The sequence below is a fragment of the Eschrichtius robustus genome, chromosome 16 (assembly GCF_028021215.1).
Source record: "Eschrichtius robustus isolate mEscRob2 chromosome 16, mEscRob2.pri, whole genome shotgun sequence".
In the NCBI taxonomy this organism is placed as follows: Eukaryota; Metazoa; Chordata; class Mammalia; order Artiodactyla; family Eschrichtiidae; genus Eschrichtius; species Eschrichtius robustus.
This window is the reverse complement of record NC_090839.1, coordinates 36,850,964-36,869,260: the sequence shown is the minus strand read 5'-3', so window position 1 is coordinate 36,869,260 and position 18,297 is coordinate 36,850,964. Positions and strand designations below refer to the sequence as shown.

General features: G+C 39.0%; 1 protein-coding gene across 2 annotated transcripts in view; it reads left to right on the top strand.

Annotated features, from left to right (window-relative positions):
* Window positions 1-14,149, top strand: part of HAO1 (hydroxyacid oxidase 1) — a 60,509-nt gene extending 46,360 nt beyond the window's left edge. The window contains exons 5-9 of one of the 2 annotated variants that reach the window (XM_068524673.1): window positions 601-687; window positions 4,550-4,641; window positions 11,141-11,299; window positions 11,415-11,484; window positions 13,401-14,149. In XM_068524673.1, the coding sequence (XP_068380774.1) occupies window positions 601-687; window positions 4,550-4,641; window positions 11,141-11,299; window positions 11,415-11,484; window positions 13,401-13,471 (479 nt within the window). In that variant the 3' untranslated portion in view covers window positions 13,472-14,149. The remainder of the gene's footprint in view (window positions 1-600; window positions 688-4,549; window positions 4,642-11,140; window positions 11,300-11,414; window positions 11,485-13,400) is intronic. The other variant, XM_068524674.1, reaches the window with a different exon arrangement.
* The last annotated feature ends 4,148 nt before the right edge of the window (window positions 14,150-18,297 follow it).

Sequence of the window (18,297 nt, the reverse complement as noted above, 5' to 3'; positions counted from 1 at the left end):
CTTGCAGTAGTCTCTTATGATGCTTTGTATTTCTGTGGTGTCGGTCGTAACTTCTTTTTCTAATTTTATTGATTTGAGTCCTCTCCCTCTTTTTCTTGCTGAGTCTTGTTAGAGGTTTATCAATTTTGTTTATCTTCTCAAAGAACGAGCTTTCAGTTTTATTGATCTTTGCTATTATTTTCTTTGTTTCTATTTCATTTATTTCTGCTCTGATCTTTGTGATTTCTTTCCTTCTAATAACTTTGGGTTTTGCTTGATCTTCTTTCTGTAGTTCCTTTAGCTGTAAAGTTTGATTGTTTATTTGAGATTTTTCTTGTTTCTTGAGGTAGGATTGTATTGCTATAAACTTCCCTCTTAGAACCACTTTTGCTGCACCCCATAGGTTTGAATCATCTTGTTTTCATTGTCATTTGTCTCTAGGTATTTTTTGATTTCCTCTTTGATTTCTTCAGTGATCCATTGGTTATTTAGTAATGTATTGTTTAACCTCCATGTGTTTGTGTTTTTTACGTTTTTTAACCTGTAATTTATTTCTAATCTCATAGCGTTGTGGTCGGAAAAGATGCTTGATATGATTTCAATTTTCTTAAATTTACCAAGGCTTGATTTATGACCCAAGATGTGATCTATCCTGGAGAATGTTCCATGTGCATTTGAGAAGAAATTGTATTTTGCAGTTTTCAGATGGTACGTCCTATAAATATCAATTAAATCTATCTGATATATTGTGTCATTTAAAGCTGTGTTTCCTTATTAATTTTATGTCTGAAAGATCTGTCCATTGGTGTAAGTGAGGTGTTAACGTCCCCCACTATTATTGTGTTACTGCTGATTTCCTCTTTTATAGTTGTTAGCAGTTGCCTTATGTAGTGTGGTGCTCCTATGTTGGGTGCATATATATTTATAATTGTTATAACTTCTTCTTGGATTGATCCCTTAATCATTATGTAGTGTCCTTCCCTGTCTCTTGTAACATTCTTTATTTTAAAGTCTATTTTATATGTTATGAGTATTGCTACTCCAGCTTTGTTTTGATTTCCATTTACATGGAATATCTTTTACCATCCTCTCACTTTCAGTCTGTATGTGTCCCTAGGTCTGAAGTGGGTCTTTTGTAGACAGCATATATATGTGTCTTGTTTTTGTATCCATTCAGCAAGCCTGTGTCTTTTGGTTGGAGCATTTAATCCATTCACTTTTAAGTAATTATCGATATGTATGTCCCTATTACCATTTTCGTAATTGTTTTGGGTTTGTTTTTGTAGGTCCTTTTCTTCTCCTGTGTTTCCCACTTAGAGAAGTTCCTTTAGCCTTTGTTGTAGAGCTGGGTTTGTGGTGCTGAATTCTCTTAGCTTTTGCTTGTCTGTAAAGCTTTTGATTTTTCTGTCGAATCGCAATGAGATCCTTGCTGGGTAGAGTAATGCAGGTTGTAGATTCTTCCCTTTCATCACTTTAAATATATTGTGCCACTTCCTTCTGGCTTGTAGAGTTTTTGCTGAGAAATCAGCTGTTAACCTTATGGGAGTTCCCTTGTATTTTGTTTGTCGTTTTTCACTTGTTGCCTTTAATAATTTTTCTTTGTCTTTAATTTTTGTCAATTTGATTACTATGTGTCTCAGTGTGTTTCTCCTTGTGTTTATCCTGCCTGGGACCCTCTACACCTCCTGGACTTGGGTGACTCTTTCCTTTCCCATGTTAGGGAAGTTGTCAACTACAATCTCTTCAAATATTTTCTTGGGTCCTTTCTCTCTCTCTTCTGCATCTTGGACCCCTATAATGTGAATGTTGGTTTGTTTAATGCTGTCCCAGAGGTCTCTTAGGCTGTCTTCATTTCTTTTCATTCTTTTTTCTTTATTCTGTTCTATGGCAGTGATTTCCACCATTCTGTCTTCCAGACCACTTATCCGTTCTTCTGCCTCAGTTATTCTGCTATTGATTCCTTCTAGTGTATTTTTCATTTCAGTTATTGTATTGCTCCTCTCTGTTTGTTTGTTCTTTAATTCTTCTAGGTCTTTGTTTTTTTTATTCTTCTAGGTCTTTGTTAAACATTTCTGGCATCTTCTGAATCTTTGCCTTCATTCTTTTTCCAAGGTTTTGGATCACCTTCACTATCATTATTCTCAATTCTTTTTCTGGAAGGTTGCCTATCTCCACTTCGTTTAGTTTTTTTTCTGGAGTTTTATCTTGTTCCTTCATGTGGTACACAGTCCTCTGCCTTTTCATTTTGTCTGTCTTTCTGTAAATGTGGTTTTTGTTCCACAGGCTGCAGGATTGTAGTTCTTCTTGCTTCTGCTGTCTGATCTCTAGTGGATGAGGCTATCTAAGTGGCTTGTGCCAGCTTCCTGATGGAAGGAACTGGTGGTGGGTTCAGCTGGGCATTGCTCTTGTGGGCAGAGCTCAATAAAACTTTAATCTGCTGGTCTGCTGATGGGTGGGGCTGAGTTCCCCCCCGTTGGTTGTTCGGTCTGAGATGACCCAGCACTGGAGCCTACAGGCCCTTTGGTGGGGTTAATGGTGGACTCTGGGAGGGCTCACACCACGGAGTACTTCCCAGTACTTCTGCTGCCAGTGTCCTTGTCCCCACGGTGAGCCACAGCCACCCCCCGCCTCTGCAGGAGACCCTCCAACACAAGTAGGTAGGTCTGGTTCAGTCTCCTATGGGGTCAGTGCTCCTTCCCCCTGTGTCCTGATGTGCACACTACTTTGTGTGTGCCCTCCAAGAGTAGAGTCTCTGTTTCCCCCAGACCTGTCAAAGTACTGCCATCAAATCACACTAGACTTCAAAGCCTGTTTCTCTGGGAATTCCTCCTCCCATGGTTGGGTAGCCTGACATGGGGCTCAGAACCTTCACTCCTGTGGGTGGACTTCTATGGTATAATTGTTTTTCTGTTTGTGAGTCAACCACCCAGAAGTTATGGGATTTGATTTTATTGTGATTGCACCCTTCCTACCATCTTGTTGTGGCTTCTCCTTTGTCCTTGCATGTGGGGTATCTTTTTTGGTGAGTTCCAGTGTCTTCCTGTCAATGATTGTTCAGCAGTTAGTTGTGATTCTGGTGCTCTCGCAAAGGGGAGTGAATGCACATCCTTCTACTCTGCTATCTTGGACCAATCTAGAACATGTGAATTTTTTTTTTTAACTTTTTTTTAATTTTATTTTTAAAAATTTATTTATTTATTTATTTATGGCTGTGTTGGGTCTTCGTTTCTGTGCTAGGGCTTTCTCTAGTTGTGGCAATCAGGGGCCACTCTTCATCGCGGTGCACGGGCCTCTCACTATCGTGGCCTCTCTTGTTGCGGAGCACAGGCTCCAGGCGCGCAGGCTCAGTAATTGTGGCTCACTGGCCCAGTTGCTCTGCGGCATGTGGGATCTTCCTGGACCAGGGCTCGAACCCGTGTCCCCTGCCTTGGCAGGTAGACTCTCAACCACTGCGCCACCAGGGAAGCCCGAATATGTGAATTTTTAAGGACACAAACATTCAGTCTATACCACATGGGTTTAACATTTCCATGTACTTATAATTTTAGAAGAAAAATATTTCTAACATTATTTTGAAAAATGGGAATATTTAAAAAGCAGTATTCCATGAAACACAGTTTGGAAGATGGTGATTTAGCATAAAACTTTCAAACAATCAGAATTATAAACTCTCTTGTGAATCTTTTTTTATTATTCTTGTCAGGTCTGCTCTTGATCTCCATTGCTGAATTTATAAATATATACAATGTTCTGTATCTATCTGCTTAAGTTTCCAAAACCTGATTTCACTATAACCTTGGGCTATCTTTGAGTGTTAAATTGGAGAACCAGTGTTATTTTCATAATTCTGTTAGAAAATGGTTTTTATTGGGAGACTTTTGAAAATAATAGTTAAAATATAAAGTATAAAAAAAGTTGGAAACCGATTTAAGGAAATGTTAATCTACTATTTAAAACTGTATTTTCAGAAACCAATATATTTTGAAGCATGATTAGAGGTTTAGCATGATTAGAAGCATGATTAGAGGTGTAGCATATAATTTTCATATTACATTTTTGTATATTTCAATGGGCAAAATACGTTTAATTATAGAACACTATTACTTAAAATAATTACTGAAGTTATATCTTTATATTAAGGAATGTTTTTGAAATAGACTTGTTCATCACCTGTTGTACTGAAAGTGCTTGCTACTTGTATGTTCTTTTATGTTATCCAAATTGTAGAGGAATAATTATATTAAATGATAAATAATATCTTGTTAATAAAAAAATTACTTAGCAAGAGTATTTAATTTTGAGGATAAATACATTTTAACTGCATGTCAATTTGCTATCTATTGATAATTTTATTTCATCATTAAATTGTTTTAAGTGTTAACCTTTTTTGGCCAAAGAAGCCATCACTATAATTCCAGATTTAACCCTTGGGCGTATTTCTGTGTTAAAATTTCCAAGCAAGATACGTATGTATGAGGTCAGGCTCCCTTTGACTGGGATGCTTTAGCCTCAAAACTCAAGCCTTTATTAAGTTGCTTTTTCCATACAATGGTTGTCTTTCTCTTTCTAGGTGATGATGCCAGGGAGGCAGTTAAACATGGTTTGGATGGGATCTTGGTGTCAAATCATGGGGGTCGACAGCTTGATGGGGTGCCAGCCACTGTGAGTTTTGGCAAATGCCTCAACTGGAATTCTCATTTCTATCCCACTTTTGGCTATCTCTATGACTGCCTTTCATTGTGTATATATTTTTGTGTGAACACTCAAGGTAAAATATGTATGAGTATAGGTAAGAACTCAGATTTTAAGTTTAGTGGCAAGTAACTACCTAAATTAGATAATTATTCAGTCTATTTAGTTGTAAACTTATAAAAGCCTGTGTTAAATACGCAGTCATTTGTGGGCAGGGATTATTCCTGTATTCATAAATATACCAACAGGTATATTATAAATTGGAGTATGAAAGAAAAGATTATGCCATGAGTTTCCTGAAGGTGGGGGTTGAAGAACTGCAGAGTGAGGGCAGGTGGGGAAAGGAAGTAGAAATCCTGTGGTCCAGGTAAGGAGATGTCTGCTGCAAACAAGCTACTCTGTTGGAGCTGTGAACTACCTTGGCTGCATATTGGAATCACCTGGGAAACTGTAAAGACTCCTAATTCCTAAGCTGCACCCTAGATCCATCCATCAGAATCTTGCAGGACCAGGGGAGGCAGAGGCACTAGTATTTTTGACAGCTACCCAGGAGATCCAATGTGAATCTATGTTTTGTATACACTGTACACACTGTGCTAGGCAAATCAGAGTCCAGAATCCAGATATAAAAGTAAACTAAACTGGCTGGAATGATGTGGGATGGAGTCAAAACTGTAAAGGAGAGCAATTAGCTCCAAAAAGGCAAAGAGCCAAGGAGCCCAAACAGCGGTAGATTTTAAGATCAAGGATTGGTGGGCCCAGAAATGGATCAAAAGTCATGGAGGCAGACACATATCTAGGGGTGGATTTCATGGATCCGTGATCTAGAATGGAGGCCAGGAGCTGTAGGTGGAGTGGACATGCTGTCCACTTGTGGGAACATGACCAAGATTCTTTTAGATGAGGCAATGGGATTGCAGTTGCCTTTCACCTCTGCTCTGTTCCCATGTGGACCCCTGTTTTACGAGTGTGAGTCTAAAAGTGGAATGGGAAAGAGTGAGATGTGTTTGGGGAATACCAAGGAATCCATTTCGTTTGCATTACCTGGTGGGAGTCGGGAGTCCTGGGAAATACACGTGCTCGGAGAGGTCTGGGATGAGGTCCTTTAATATTATGAGTCATTGAATATGCAATAGCAAAGCCCTGAGTTAGCAGCAATGAGTATCACAAATTGGACTGTGGCATTACAGGGGGCAAGAAGATCAATGAGGTGGCCCACATAATTATGAGAGCCAAGGAAAGAGAGAAGGGCCTGACCTGCTATGGAGCAGAAGGACTCAATAACCCCTCCAAATTTCAGCTTTTTCATCTTTTAAAGTTTAAAAATCAATTAGATTACTTCTTTGGTGCCTTTAAACTTTAGTGTTCTATAATCTCAATTATCGTAGGCAGAGTAAGCTAGCATCATGTAACAAAATTTAAATAAATATGTATCTACAAAATAATGTGGATGGACTTCCTAGGCCATCATTTCTGAGCTGGATCATCATATGCATTTCCCCCTTTTGTCAGAACCATTTAGTCATAGTTAATACGGGATGGCTTTAATTGGGATGAATATTTGAATTTATTCAAATAATTTAGTAAAGTAGTAGTGGATTACTGTTGCATTAAACTAGCAGGCTGATTTAGCTAAAGCCATGGATGCTGTGTAGGTTAGGGCAGATTTAATGATGACAGGGGACTATTGGGTATACGCATTTGCACTCAGACTTTTTCGTGAAGCACTAATGGGCTAATGATAGGAATGAATCAAGTCTTTGCATGCAGTCAATAATTAAAATTAAAATTAAAACAACTTCATAAAATTGAAAGTTGTCAGCTCTTTCCAATTCAGCATTACTTATAAAAACCCATCGTTTTAGGTGATATTAAACATTGCCTGCAGTGGAGAGTGAAGAGCTCCTTTGGGCAGGGAGAAGTTGGTCACAGTTCAAGGCTTTTCCGCTGATTTATGACTCTCTTTTGTATGAAGATGTAGACTTAGTGTGCAGGCCAAATTCAGTTTGTTTTCTAAAAATAAAATTTAAATCTACTGAAATCAAATCTAACTAGATTTTAAGGGAAAAATATCTAAATGGTGTGATTTATTTCCTTCTGGCTGAGGGGATATGGAAACTTATCTAAAAGGGCTTTGTGAGTTGTGGTCTCAGAGACTATTTTAAGAAAAACAATTATCTTCCTCTTCGCATGATGTGTGCATGAGATGAGATGCTTGCTTGAGTTTTGCCTCCGACTTTAGAGCAAATTTAAGGTGCATGACAATGAGAGGAATGTGAAACAGGATTGAGGTTATAGTGAAGGTGTTTTTCTCTCAGTGTGGTGGTTTTGAGGCGTGTGGCAAAAGGCCTGGAGGATGCTGTGGTGTAGAACTTTTCAGTAGATGCACAGAAGGACTTGTTGTCCTGTACATTCTGTGACATCATAAGTCAGAGTCAAAGAGGCAACATGATTTCACTGGCAGAGCATTGAAATGAACCCAGAGTTTTGGGTTCAAGTCCTTGGCTTGCCTCCTCTGAGGGGTGAGAGCTGAGTGAGCAAGTTGCTCAAACTTTTCAGCCTTAGCCTCTTCATAATGTTGTGTTGGTTGCAAAAATAAAACATCTGGATTATATGATTTCTACATTTCTATAAATCACAGAGTTTCTTTGTATGGAGAAATACTTATCACTAAGAGTCCTAGAACAGGAGTTTGACTTAGATCCATCTTAATGCAATGCTACCAAGAACCACTGCCAGACCCCTGCTACAGCAAAGAGTTTAAAAATAAGTTCATGTTAAGATCCTTACCCTGAAGGTAATAATGTGGCCAAGACTTGTCTTGGAGTAATTAGAGAATGATATGGCAGAATCAAATCGATTTCCAAAATCCACAGTACTGGAACATCTCAAACTGGGGTCTAAAGACAGATTCTCTGGAGTCTGAACCCTAGGAGAATTTTTTTTTCATTTTTTCATCTTTGTTTTGATGCTAACTGGACCCAAACTACCTTAAACTTAAATATATGACATTCTTTTCTAGTGAAAATTCTCAACTGTAAAACCTTTTCAGAAAATAAACTTTGGGTTGTTAAATCAGTGTTTCTAAAATTGAGTCCTTGGGCATATTCTATGAGATCTTTCATTTTTCCTTCTGAAAGGGGTTCATGAAATTCTACCTTTGAGAAACACTTGATATATCAGTTAGCTTTTGCTGTGTAACAAACCACTCTGAAATTTACTGGCTAAAATCCAACAGCCATTTATTCATGTCACAACTTTGTGTGTTGGCAATTTGAGCTGATGTCTACTGGGAGGTTTTTCTGGTCCTGGCTGGGCTCACTCATATGCGTATGTGGTCAATTGCTGGGTCTACTAGGGCAGACTAGTGTAGGATGACATCAGCAAGGATGACTCTGCATCGTCTCACATCTAGCACATTAGGTGGCCTGGTTTCCTAGAGAGCAAGTGGAAATATGCAAAACTTCTTGAGCGCTAGGCTTAGAACAGGCACACTGTCACTTCTCTCTTGTTCTATTGGTGAAAGCAGGTCACAAGCCTAGTTCAGATTCAAGGGGTGAGGAAACAGACTCTTCTGGCCCCATTTCTCCCTCTTGATGGGAGAAGCGGAAATGTCACATTGCAAGGAAATGGAGATAGGGAAGGAAATAGCTGTAGCCATTTTTACAGTTGCAAACAATCGCCAGACCTATATGGACCAGTGATTTTCTAAACGTGTTTAGTAGAACTCACACCCCCATCCCCAGCCAGGGCTGCCTGGTGAAGCGTGATGGGTAGAGAGTCAGAGGAGGACTTGTGGGCAGTGGCCTGGAATCTGTCTCCTTCACTGTTAACTAAAGCACCTCTGGCTTTATCTGCTTTTGTTTGTGCTCAACTGCTTTGGTTTGGAAATCAAACCAGTATAGGACTGGATGCTATAAGAAAGTAGAAAGATGGAAGCCCTCTGTGAGTGGAAGTTTTGTGGGACAGGGAGGACCTGGAAGTGCGTACCTTGAGCAGGAACAGGAAAGAGGGGGGTTCTTTGGGAGTCAGATCCCTGTGGGATTCATTTTGGATTCCTTAAACTGCCTGGCATAGTGCCTGGAATCTGCCAGGTAATCAATAAAGTGTTTGATAAATCAATGAATGGGATATATGTATATGTATAGCTGATTCACTTCATTATAAAGCAGAAAATAATACACCATTGTAAAGCAATTATACTCCAATAAAGATGTTAAAAAAAAATCAATGAATGGATGGATGAGTGAGTAGTAGTACATTGGAATCTTACCGTATTTTCCTGTAGATTAACTGTGCTGGAGATAAGCCTGAAATTAGTTGTCTAAAGAACCTTTAAGGAAAGAAAAGCTGAAATGAATCGTCTCTTAGATGTGTAGCAAGCTGAAAAAAAAGGAAACAGAACAGTCTTAAAATAGTGGATTTGCCTACTACATTTACTTATTTAATCTGTTCTGATCAGAATTATTCTGCATAATATATACACAGTAAAACTACAGCTCCAGAAAGAAGAAAGGGAGGATAGAAATGCTCAGCTATGGATAGAACATCCTTGTCCAAGGACACAAGAAACACCAATCTGGACTTCATTTTATAACCCAGGATTCACATTTTAAGTATCCTTATTAGTTTATTTTTTAGGCCAGTTTGGGCATTGGAAATATCCTAAACAGACTTGATTTGCGTGACTGTGAAAATGTGTATTGAACCCAAACTAGCTAATATTTTTCTTTGGTTTTGGTTTCAAATGGGGAAATATGCTTAATTATAGCTTGCATCATCACTTGGAAATTGTAGCATTTATATGTTGATGTAACTTGCCTGACTAAAAAGAGGACTATGTATAGGTAAAGGGACGTATGTAAATGGATCCAAAGCATGTTTGGCCAGGCAGAAAAGCCAAAAGGAAAAGGGGAAAATCACACTACCTGCCAAACGTTTTAGGGGCCCTGCTCCAACTGTTGCCTTCACTTCCTCCAAATCTGTAGTCAGGTTTGGTCTTCAACCTTTTACACAAAACTCTCTTTAAGTTGAGCCTCTAAAATTTTAGGGGAGAAGTGGGAAAGCTTTTGAGTGATTTCAGCACAATTATTTCTAGAAAAACTGCACTTGAATGTATGGACTTAATTTTATATTTAAATACTTGGGGATGAAAGTGGATAATTTCTACAGATTTTGATCTACAGGTCACCTTGAGGATTGTTTCCACCCTCAAGTGCAAAGATTCACATCAAAGTAGCCAATTGTGTCATTACTAGCTATTAAAAATATTGGCTATTAGCCAACTTTATGAGCTAGAAAACAAGATTCCAAACTCAGTGATTTAAATCAACAGTCTTTATTCCCATGAATCTTTGTGTCAACTGGGGGTCTGCTGATCTAGATTTGGTACTGGTTAGATGGCCGTGCTCCAAGTTTCAGGTCCAGCTGGGCTTGGATGGGACAGCTCTGCTTGCTGAATATTTTCTCTGGGTCTCAGCTAAAGGGGAAGCACTGCCCGGGGGATTCTCCTCTCATGCAAGGTGCAGGAGAAAATTGAAATGCATGAGGTCTCTTAAGGCCTATGCCCAGAAACGGCACTCTGCCACCTCTGATCAAGTGTCATTGACCAGAGTAGGTTGCAAGGCCAAGGCCACTGTCGAGGAGTGGCAAGTGCACTCTGTTTCTTTTAGTAGGAAAAACTGCCAAGTGGCCTTGGAAAAAGTGGGTTCAGAGTGGTGTGAAGAATTAAGAACAATAGTGCAATCTACCAGATTGACCTCAATGAGGATCTTATATTCTCTAGTGCTGATATAAGCCTATCATCAATTGCCAATCAAGATGAGGATCTTCAAGGTTCATGTGGTCATTTTCCTTAAAAGCAAGAAAAATGTTTTCAGGGAGAGTTCTCTAATGTATAGCTGGATGTTTGCTACATTATTATATATATTTGCTATATTATTGTACATATTCCTGTATTTTGGATGGGAAAATCAGAGACTAAGATTTTCTGTGACTGGTGGTGTCTGCATTTTTATATACCATTGCTTCTACCACAATCTGAGTATGAATTTTAACAACTGATTTTTCAATGAGTAAATAATGTTCAGAATAATTTATATGAGCAAGATAATTCATTTATATTTATGTGTTTAATGAAAAAACAGCTCTGTATCTTTATGATCATTACGTGCTTTTAAATTGTGTTTTTATATTTTTTGGATCATGATATTTGAACTTGAATACCAGGAATAGAATAAAACCCTTGGACTTTGATAGAAAAATAAGTCACTCAGTTCCAAATTTAGTCGGTTTTTTGTTACTAGCATTTGCACCTCTTTTATTTTAGGAGGGAATAGTTTTACTGTTGATTCTAAACCTAGCCTCTTTCACTCTAAGCCCTAGTCAGATGGTTGGTTGCCTGAGGAAGCTGAATTGGAGAACAATTCAGCATGCATAGTATCACTTTACTGACCTTTTCTCTACACAGATTGATGTTCTGCCAGAAATTGTGGAGGCTGTGGAAGGGAAGGTGGAAGTCTTCCTGGATGGGGGTGTACGGAAGGGGACCGACGTTCTGAAAGCTCTGGCCCTGGGAGCCAAGGCTGTGTTTGTGGGGAGACCGATCATTTGGGGCTTGGCTTCACAGGTAATGGGAGGACAAAGCAATAAATATATAAAACAGGATGACTCAACTGTGAAATAAATCTGTGAAACCATTCAGACTGACTTACTCAAAAGATCTGTGTCTTCTATTTGCTTAGGGAGAGAAAGGCGTTCAGGATGTCCTTGAGATACTGAAGGAAGAATTCTGGTTGGCCATGGCTCTGAGTGGTAAGACTTGGTGCTCTCATTTAAAACTTCTTTTCTTCTGGGTGTCTTTAGGCCAGGCTCCTTGGTGGAGAGAAGTGAATTTGAAGGGGAAGAGGATGGAATCATTTGGAGTGTAATTCAATTTAACGTTGGCTGCATACTCACAGCTCTAGTGCAGAGTGCCCTCTGGACGGAGAAACTCCACAGTGTGTGCTGTCTGTAGTGGTCACTTAGCATTTGACAGTCTTCTCAGGGATATTTTGGTGAGTCTTATTAGTACCTTAAGGGTGAACACTACATCGAACACTTCCTCCTCTCTTAACACATGAATGAGAAATCTAACTGGCTAGTCAACAGCTCCATCTGGATGTCTAAGGGGCATCTCAAAGTCTACCAGTCCAAAACTAAACTGCCAACTTTCCCCATTAAACCTGCTCTAACTGCCAACTCTCCAGTCTCAGTTCATGTTAATACTATTGTCTCAGTTGCTCAGATAAAAAATCTTAAGTCACTCTTGACTCCTTTTCTCTCTCATACCCTCACATTCACAGAGGTGCTTTCTGTAAAAGAGACCTACTCACCACCTCCTCTGCCACCAGCCTGTCTGGAGCCTTCATGATCTTTCTTCATCTTGGATATTGTGATGGTCTTCCTGTGTATCCTTCCCATCGTTGTTTCTCTTTCCTAGGGAATTTTGGGTCAGCCTGTCTATCGTTGCTTCCATCCCTGTCCCAGTCTATTCTGATCACAGCATCAGGACCATTCTTTTAAACATGAACTCAGGTCACATCACTCTTCTGATCAGAACCCTCCAATGGCTCTCAATTTATTCAGAGTAAATGCTGAAGTCTTTATGATGGTCTACGAGGTCTTATGTGGTTGACCTCTGTCACCTCTCTGACTTCAGCTCCTCCCACTCTCACTCTTGCTTATTCCACCCAGGCCACATTTGCCTCCTTGATTATCCTTGACCATGTCAGACATATTTCAGCCTTAGGGTTTTGGCCTTGGCCACACCTCCTACCTGGACGCTCTTTCCCCAGATATGTACATGGCTAACTCTCCCATGTCCTTCAAGTCACACTTACATCCTACTTTCTCACAGAGTCCCATCCAGACCACCATATTTAAAATGGCAATTTGTCCTCCACCCACTCAACTTCCAGTTTTTATCCCTGTTATTATTTCATTATTTTTCCATAACACCTAACACCTTCTATAGATAATCTATCACATAATTTATTTTTTAATTACACGTATTATGTATTTTCTGTTTCCTCTCTGGAAGTAAGAACCCAGAGGCAGGGATCTTTGTTATCTTTACTGCAGTATCCCCAGTGTCTAGAGCAGTGCATAGCACATAAATAATAAGTATTTGCTGAAGGAACGAACAAGTAAACAATCACTATTATTCCTAGTGACTGGATTTGACTCAGAATGGACCTCTAGATACAAAGAATCACCTTGAGTCAATTATCTCCTCCCCCACTTTTGAAAATAATGAGGGCTTCCTTTTCTGTGATTCGTATCCCTCAGATTGTCCCCACAGATAGAATTCTGGAGATCAGTAGTCTACACACTCCTGAGCTGAGGCTGTGTGGACACAGCATCAGTGAGAAGAACGCCATTCTCTGAATCCTCACTCTGCATTTTAATTTGCTACAGACATATCCTAAAAGAGAGCTTTCAGTCACTGCCTCTCTATTAAATGTGGCAGAAAAGAATATACTCTTTGTGTTAATAAAAATATGTGCCAGTCATTTTGTGTTAAGGACTGTTTAGGTAATAAAAATGGTCTCATGCCACATAAGATTTGGCAAGCCTACCTTGAATCATAAACCTTACATTTGTCAAGTTTTACATTCCTTGGGAAAACGATTACCTGCCTGATTATTATTGCATTCATTTCATATTAAATGTATGCGTTATTTTTTCAGGGTGCCAGAATGTGAAAGTCATCGACAAGACATTGGTGAGGAAAAATCTTTTGGCCGTTTCCAAGATCTGACAGTGCACAATATTTTCCCATCTGTATTATTATTATTATTTTTTTTTTTGGCGTGTATTACTTGACAAAGAGACACTGTGCAGAGGGTGACCACAGTCTGTAATTCCCCACTTCGATACAAAGGGTGTCGTTCTTCTCCAACAAAATAGAAATCCCTTGCTATTTTAAGTTCATTGCTTTTGACTTTTCAATGAGTGTCCTAGGAACCTTTTAGAAAGAAATGGACTTGCATCCTGGAAATATATTAACTGTTAAAAAGAAAACATTGAAAATGGATTTAGACAACGTCATCCCCTGGCAGCCTCACGTGCTACAAAACAAAAGATATCCTTGGGTGAAATTGGAGGTAGCTAGTGCAGAGGTAAAAAGATAATGATCTCCCTGTTTATTAACCTGCATTGTGTGTGGATATCCCTAAAACCGTGTTCTTAAAATCTAAGCGCAGGTTGAGAAGGCTGGATGTGCCTGGAGAAACAGGAGATTTGAATTCACAACACTAAGGAGATAGCATTTGAGAGAATTTGGATAAGTTGGTGGTAATTTGTGATTTTTCTAGATACTTTTTAACACCCTGGGCTATTCTACTTCTTTGAATGTAGATTTCCATTCACATCCTTAGTATCAGAATATATGTGAGTATTTTATGATATAGATTGCTTCTTATTCAGAGAGAAATAAAGCGTTTTTTGAAAAGAAGATATCTGGTCAATTTGTAACTGTGGAATTCAACAATTTTAATCTCTGAACCCGAGCTACCTCTCTGTTCCCTGTGAATACCCATTCATTCTATTATACCTCCTAGTTCCTCTTCTTTACTCGTTTGCTTCTTTCCACTCACAGTCACGTGCCGGGCCAGCTACATGCTTTGTGAGGGCCATGCCAAGTGAAGATGTGGACCCCCTGTTCAAAAAAGCAGGAAAAAGGCCTTTTCCTTTCTTTCAAGGTTTTTCTCTTAACCTGTCAAGGTCTCTTTTCTTTGCTATTTAATGTCATGTTTCCTTGGGGACGGGGATCCTCACGGGTGCCTGAACACCACCCTGTGATCTGTCCCAACTCCTCTGTGCCCAGGACCCTGCTGGGGGTGGATGGCGACACTGCCACTGGGCCGGTGGTTCAGCCAGCAGCCAAGGACTCATTCAGGAAACGTGGGGAGGTGGTGGCAGTGTGGTTGGGTGAGGAGTGGGTGGGATAATGTGTGATTCTAGACTCCCAGGCCCCAGCACGTGTTCCATGGTCCCGTCATCCTTTACTTATAAAACGCAAACTCAAAGATAAGATTATTAAGAATTTCAAGCCAACAACAGAACATTAAACTTACGCTTGAGACCTCCTTTGGAGCCTGGAGTCCTGTGTGACTGTATTGGCGGACTGTCCGGGAAGCCCTTGTCATGTGACTTTTACATTTATTCTCCAGCCAGGTATTTGACAGATTATAGGTAAACTTGGTAACCAAAGTGAGTCTGAAATTGTCTTTTCACCATCTCTCTGGTTGTTCATTTAGTGTGAAGTACTGAATGAAACAATTGAGAGAATCACTACCTTGAAATATGACCATGATATTATGTCTTCTTGTTTTATTATACTGTTTGATTATTCTCAGATCTCTCTCTTTGTCTCTCTCTCTGTGTCTGTCGCTTTCTCCTTTCTTCCCTCCTTCTCTCTTTTCCTTTAAATGCTAAGATATTTGTAAATACTATGATGGACACAAACATATATCTTTCTTTTTGAAATTATATCTAGGTCTGATAAACAAGAACCATTTAGCAACTTCCCTGGTGGTCCAGTGGTTAAGATTCCATGCTTTCACTGCAGGGGCCACGGGTTCGATCCCTGGTTGGGGAACTAAGATTCCACATGCTGCATGGCACTGTCAAAAATATAAAAAATAAAATAAAATAAAAATTTAAAAAATAAATAAAAAATAAAAGTTAAAAAAAGAATCATTTGATCTGATAAAAAGAAATTAAATTTTTCTCCAAATACTAAGAAAGAATATGACTGTCATATCACGTAATTGTTTTGTACTTTTCCAATTAATATTGATCAGTTAATAGGTCTATAATAAGCACTTCTTTGATCCCACCAACTGATTCAGAAGTGCCTTTGCTGTTTGCAAAGAATGTCCACTTTGGCTACATTATAGTTTGTGGCTGCTAAAATCTTGATAGCTTTCTCAGCAAATGGAGATCTTCACATGGCATTTTAAGTGAGTCTTATGAGAATGGTGATGAATGGTCTTAATTTGTGAATTTCTAGACTATTTTATGACCCCCAGATCCACACTACCTCCTTGAACGTAGATATCCATTTTTTCTTCAGAGTCATAATACAACTGAATGCTTCATGATGTGTGTTGTTTCCATAATCAGGAAGATATAAAGCTGTTTTTACATTGTTTTGAGAGTGTCTCCAGTCCAGTTGTAACAACGTTAAAACCAAATCTGTCTGATGTCTGAGACAAAAAGGGGGGCATGTTTGTTGCACATCCATTGCTGGGGATTTTCTCACTTGAACTTGAAAGAAGTTCTTTGAGGAAGACAACTGATTTTTCTGTTCCTGAGTTCCTTAAAATATGTTGAGGGAGGGGATAATAGAGAACAGATAGTTTAATATAGGCCAAGTCTGCTTTTCTTGTGCGTTTAATGTATATGGTGCCCTAAAGAAGTGCTTCTCAAACTGGAGAGTGTATTATAATCAGCTGGAGGGCTTGTTAAAACAGATTGCTGGGGCCACACTCATAGATTCTGATTCAGCAGGTCTGGGGTGTGGCCTGGGAATCTGCATTTTGAACATGCTCCCAGGTGAGGCTGATACCGCTCTTGTAGGCACACACTTTGAGAACCACCGGTCTCGTCTAGAGCAAGAAACATCAATTCCGATTTGCCAAGCAGATCATGTAATGAGCCAGCTGTTGCATATGGATGACACCCCACCTAAAAAGGCCACCTTTTCTTCAGCCAATTGATTCTTCTTGTTGAAATTTATTTCTTATAGAGGCACAAAGTACTTACAGTGTTTTGTGTTAAGTGCTCAAATTTGTCAGAGGTGTACATATTTTACGCATACACTCATGTGACCATCAGCACCCAGATCAAGATGTGGAACTTTTCCGTCATCCCCAAATGACCCCCTCTACAAGAAGTAAACTTATCTTAACTTCCATTGCCATTGGTTAGTTCTGGCTGTTCTTGAACTTCGTATGTGGGATCATACAGTATGTACTATTGTTTTTGTTTTGTATGTGAGGTCCATTCATGTTGTTGAGTCTATCAGTAATTAGTTCTGTTTATCCAATGCATGAACATGCCACAATTTATTGATTCATTCTCCTATTGTTACATGTTTGGGTTGTTTGCAGTTTTTTCTGCTGGAAGCTCATTCCCACTGATTTTAGCGAAAATGCACGTTCAGTGTTATTTTCTGATTTTTCAAGAAAAGCTAGATATCAACATTGTTATGTGAAGATTTTAAGGCTGGCAAATATTTAACAATCTAAACATGGAGCGGGTCATGTTAAACATGGGCATGGCCCATGTCTGGTGCGTGAGGCATGGGTTCTCAATTCTTGTAACATCTTGGCCTCACAGATCTTTCCCTCATGGCTAAAATCACTCTATGCCCCTACACAGAATCATGCCTGAGATATGTAGCAGTAATGGGTGCCTGCTAACAGAATTAATCAGAATCTCTTTTGTTTAAGCTTGCTTATATTCTGCTATGTGGAAGAATGTGGGTGCGAAATAAACTTCCTTGTCTCCACCACGCTTGGGGAGCCCAGAATCCCAGGCCTGTAGGAATAAATCAAGTAGTATGGATGCTTCTTAGCCTGCAGTTTGCAAACTGCATCTGTGTCATTGCTGTGTTATTCATTCGTTTATCTTGCTAAAACATTAACATTTGTGAAACAGCTTTAGAGGGCTGTGGTGGATTAGTATAGCATGAAAGGAAGTGGTGGCTTGTTCTCAAATAAGGAGAAAAGATCTTTCATTGTAAAATCCATAATTTATTTATTGTCTGATAAACTGTATTGCATATCCATTGCATAGCAACAAAATAAAGTTTGTCTGTTTAGGAAAGACTGAAGATTTCTTATAACATAAAGGTAGAGGATGCTTTCTGAACTCATATTTGCTTCAATGTGTGCTCTGTCACATGCCAGTTATAGAAGAACATCAGGATGAGAGTTTATTTTAGGTAATACAAATGTTAACACAAATGACAGAAGGGTATTATTATATGTTTGTGTGATGGGAAATCTTATCTATTTAAAAAGATGTAATTTCCTGTCCTTATCCAAATCTAACTTGAGCAATCAGTATCTTCTTTCCTCACTAATAGTTGTTTGGGGGAAATAAGAAAGTTTATTTTTATCCAATTATCTGTTTGTTTTTCTACTGATATTTTCCTGAATATCATTTTAGATAATGAACATAGGTTCAACTGAAAATTTTCCAGGATCTTCTGAAAACCAAGAATTGTGTTATCCTGAATAATGTCAATACAAAGGGCTGGAATTCGAGTGAGCAATAAATTTGATTTTGTTTGTTCATTTGATTCAGCCTCATTGGGGAAAAGACTCTGGCTCAGTTTCCTACCTGTGTCCTCTGGTTAGATCATCTATCTTTAAATCTGATTTGTTTTCCATTATAGTCAAACTCCTGAGTCTAACAATATGGGGATCTTCTTATTGATGGAGTAGTTTATAGCAATATACTTTTCATTATATATTAAAGCTTTATTACCAACTTCACTAAATGAAGTTGAAAGCCAACCCACCCCAAAGCACTGGGTTAGGATCCTGAAGATCTGAGTAACTAGCCATGTCA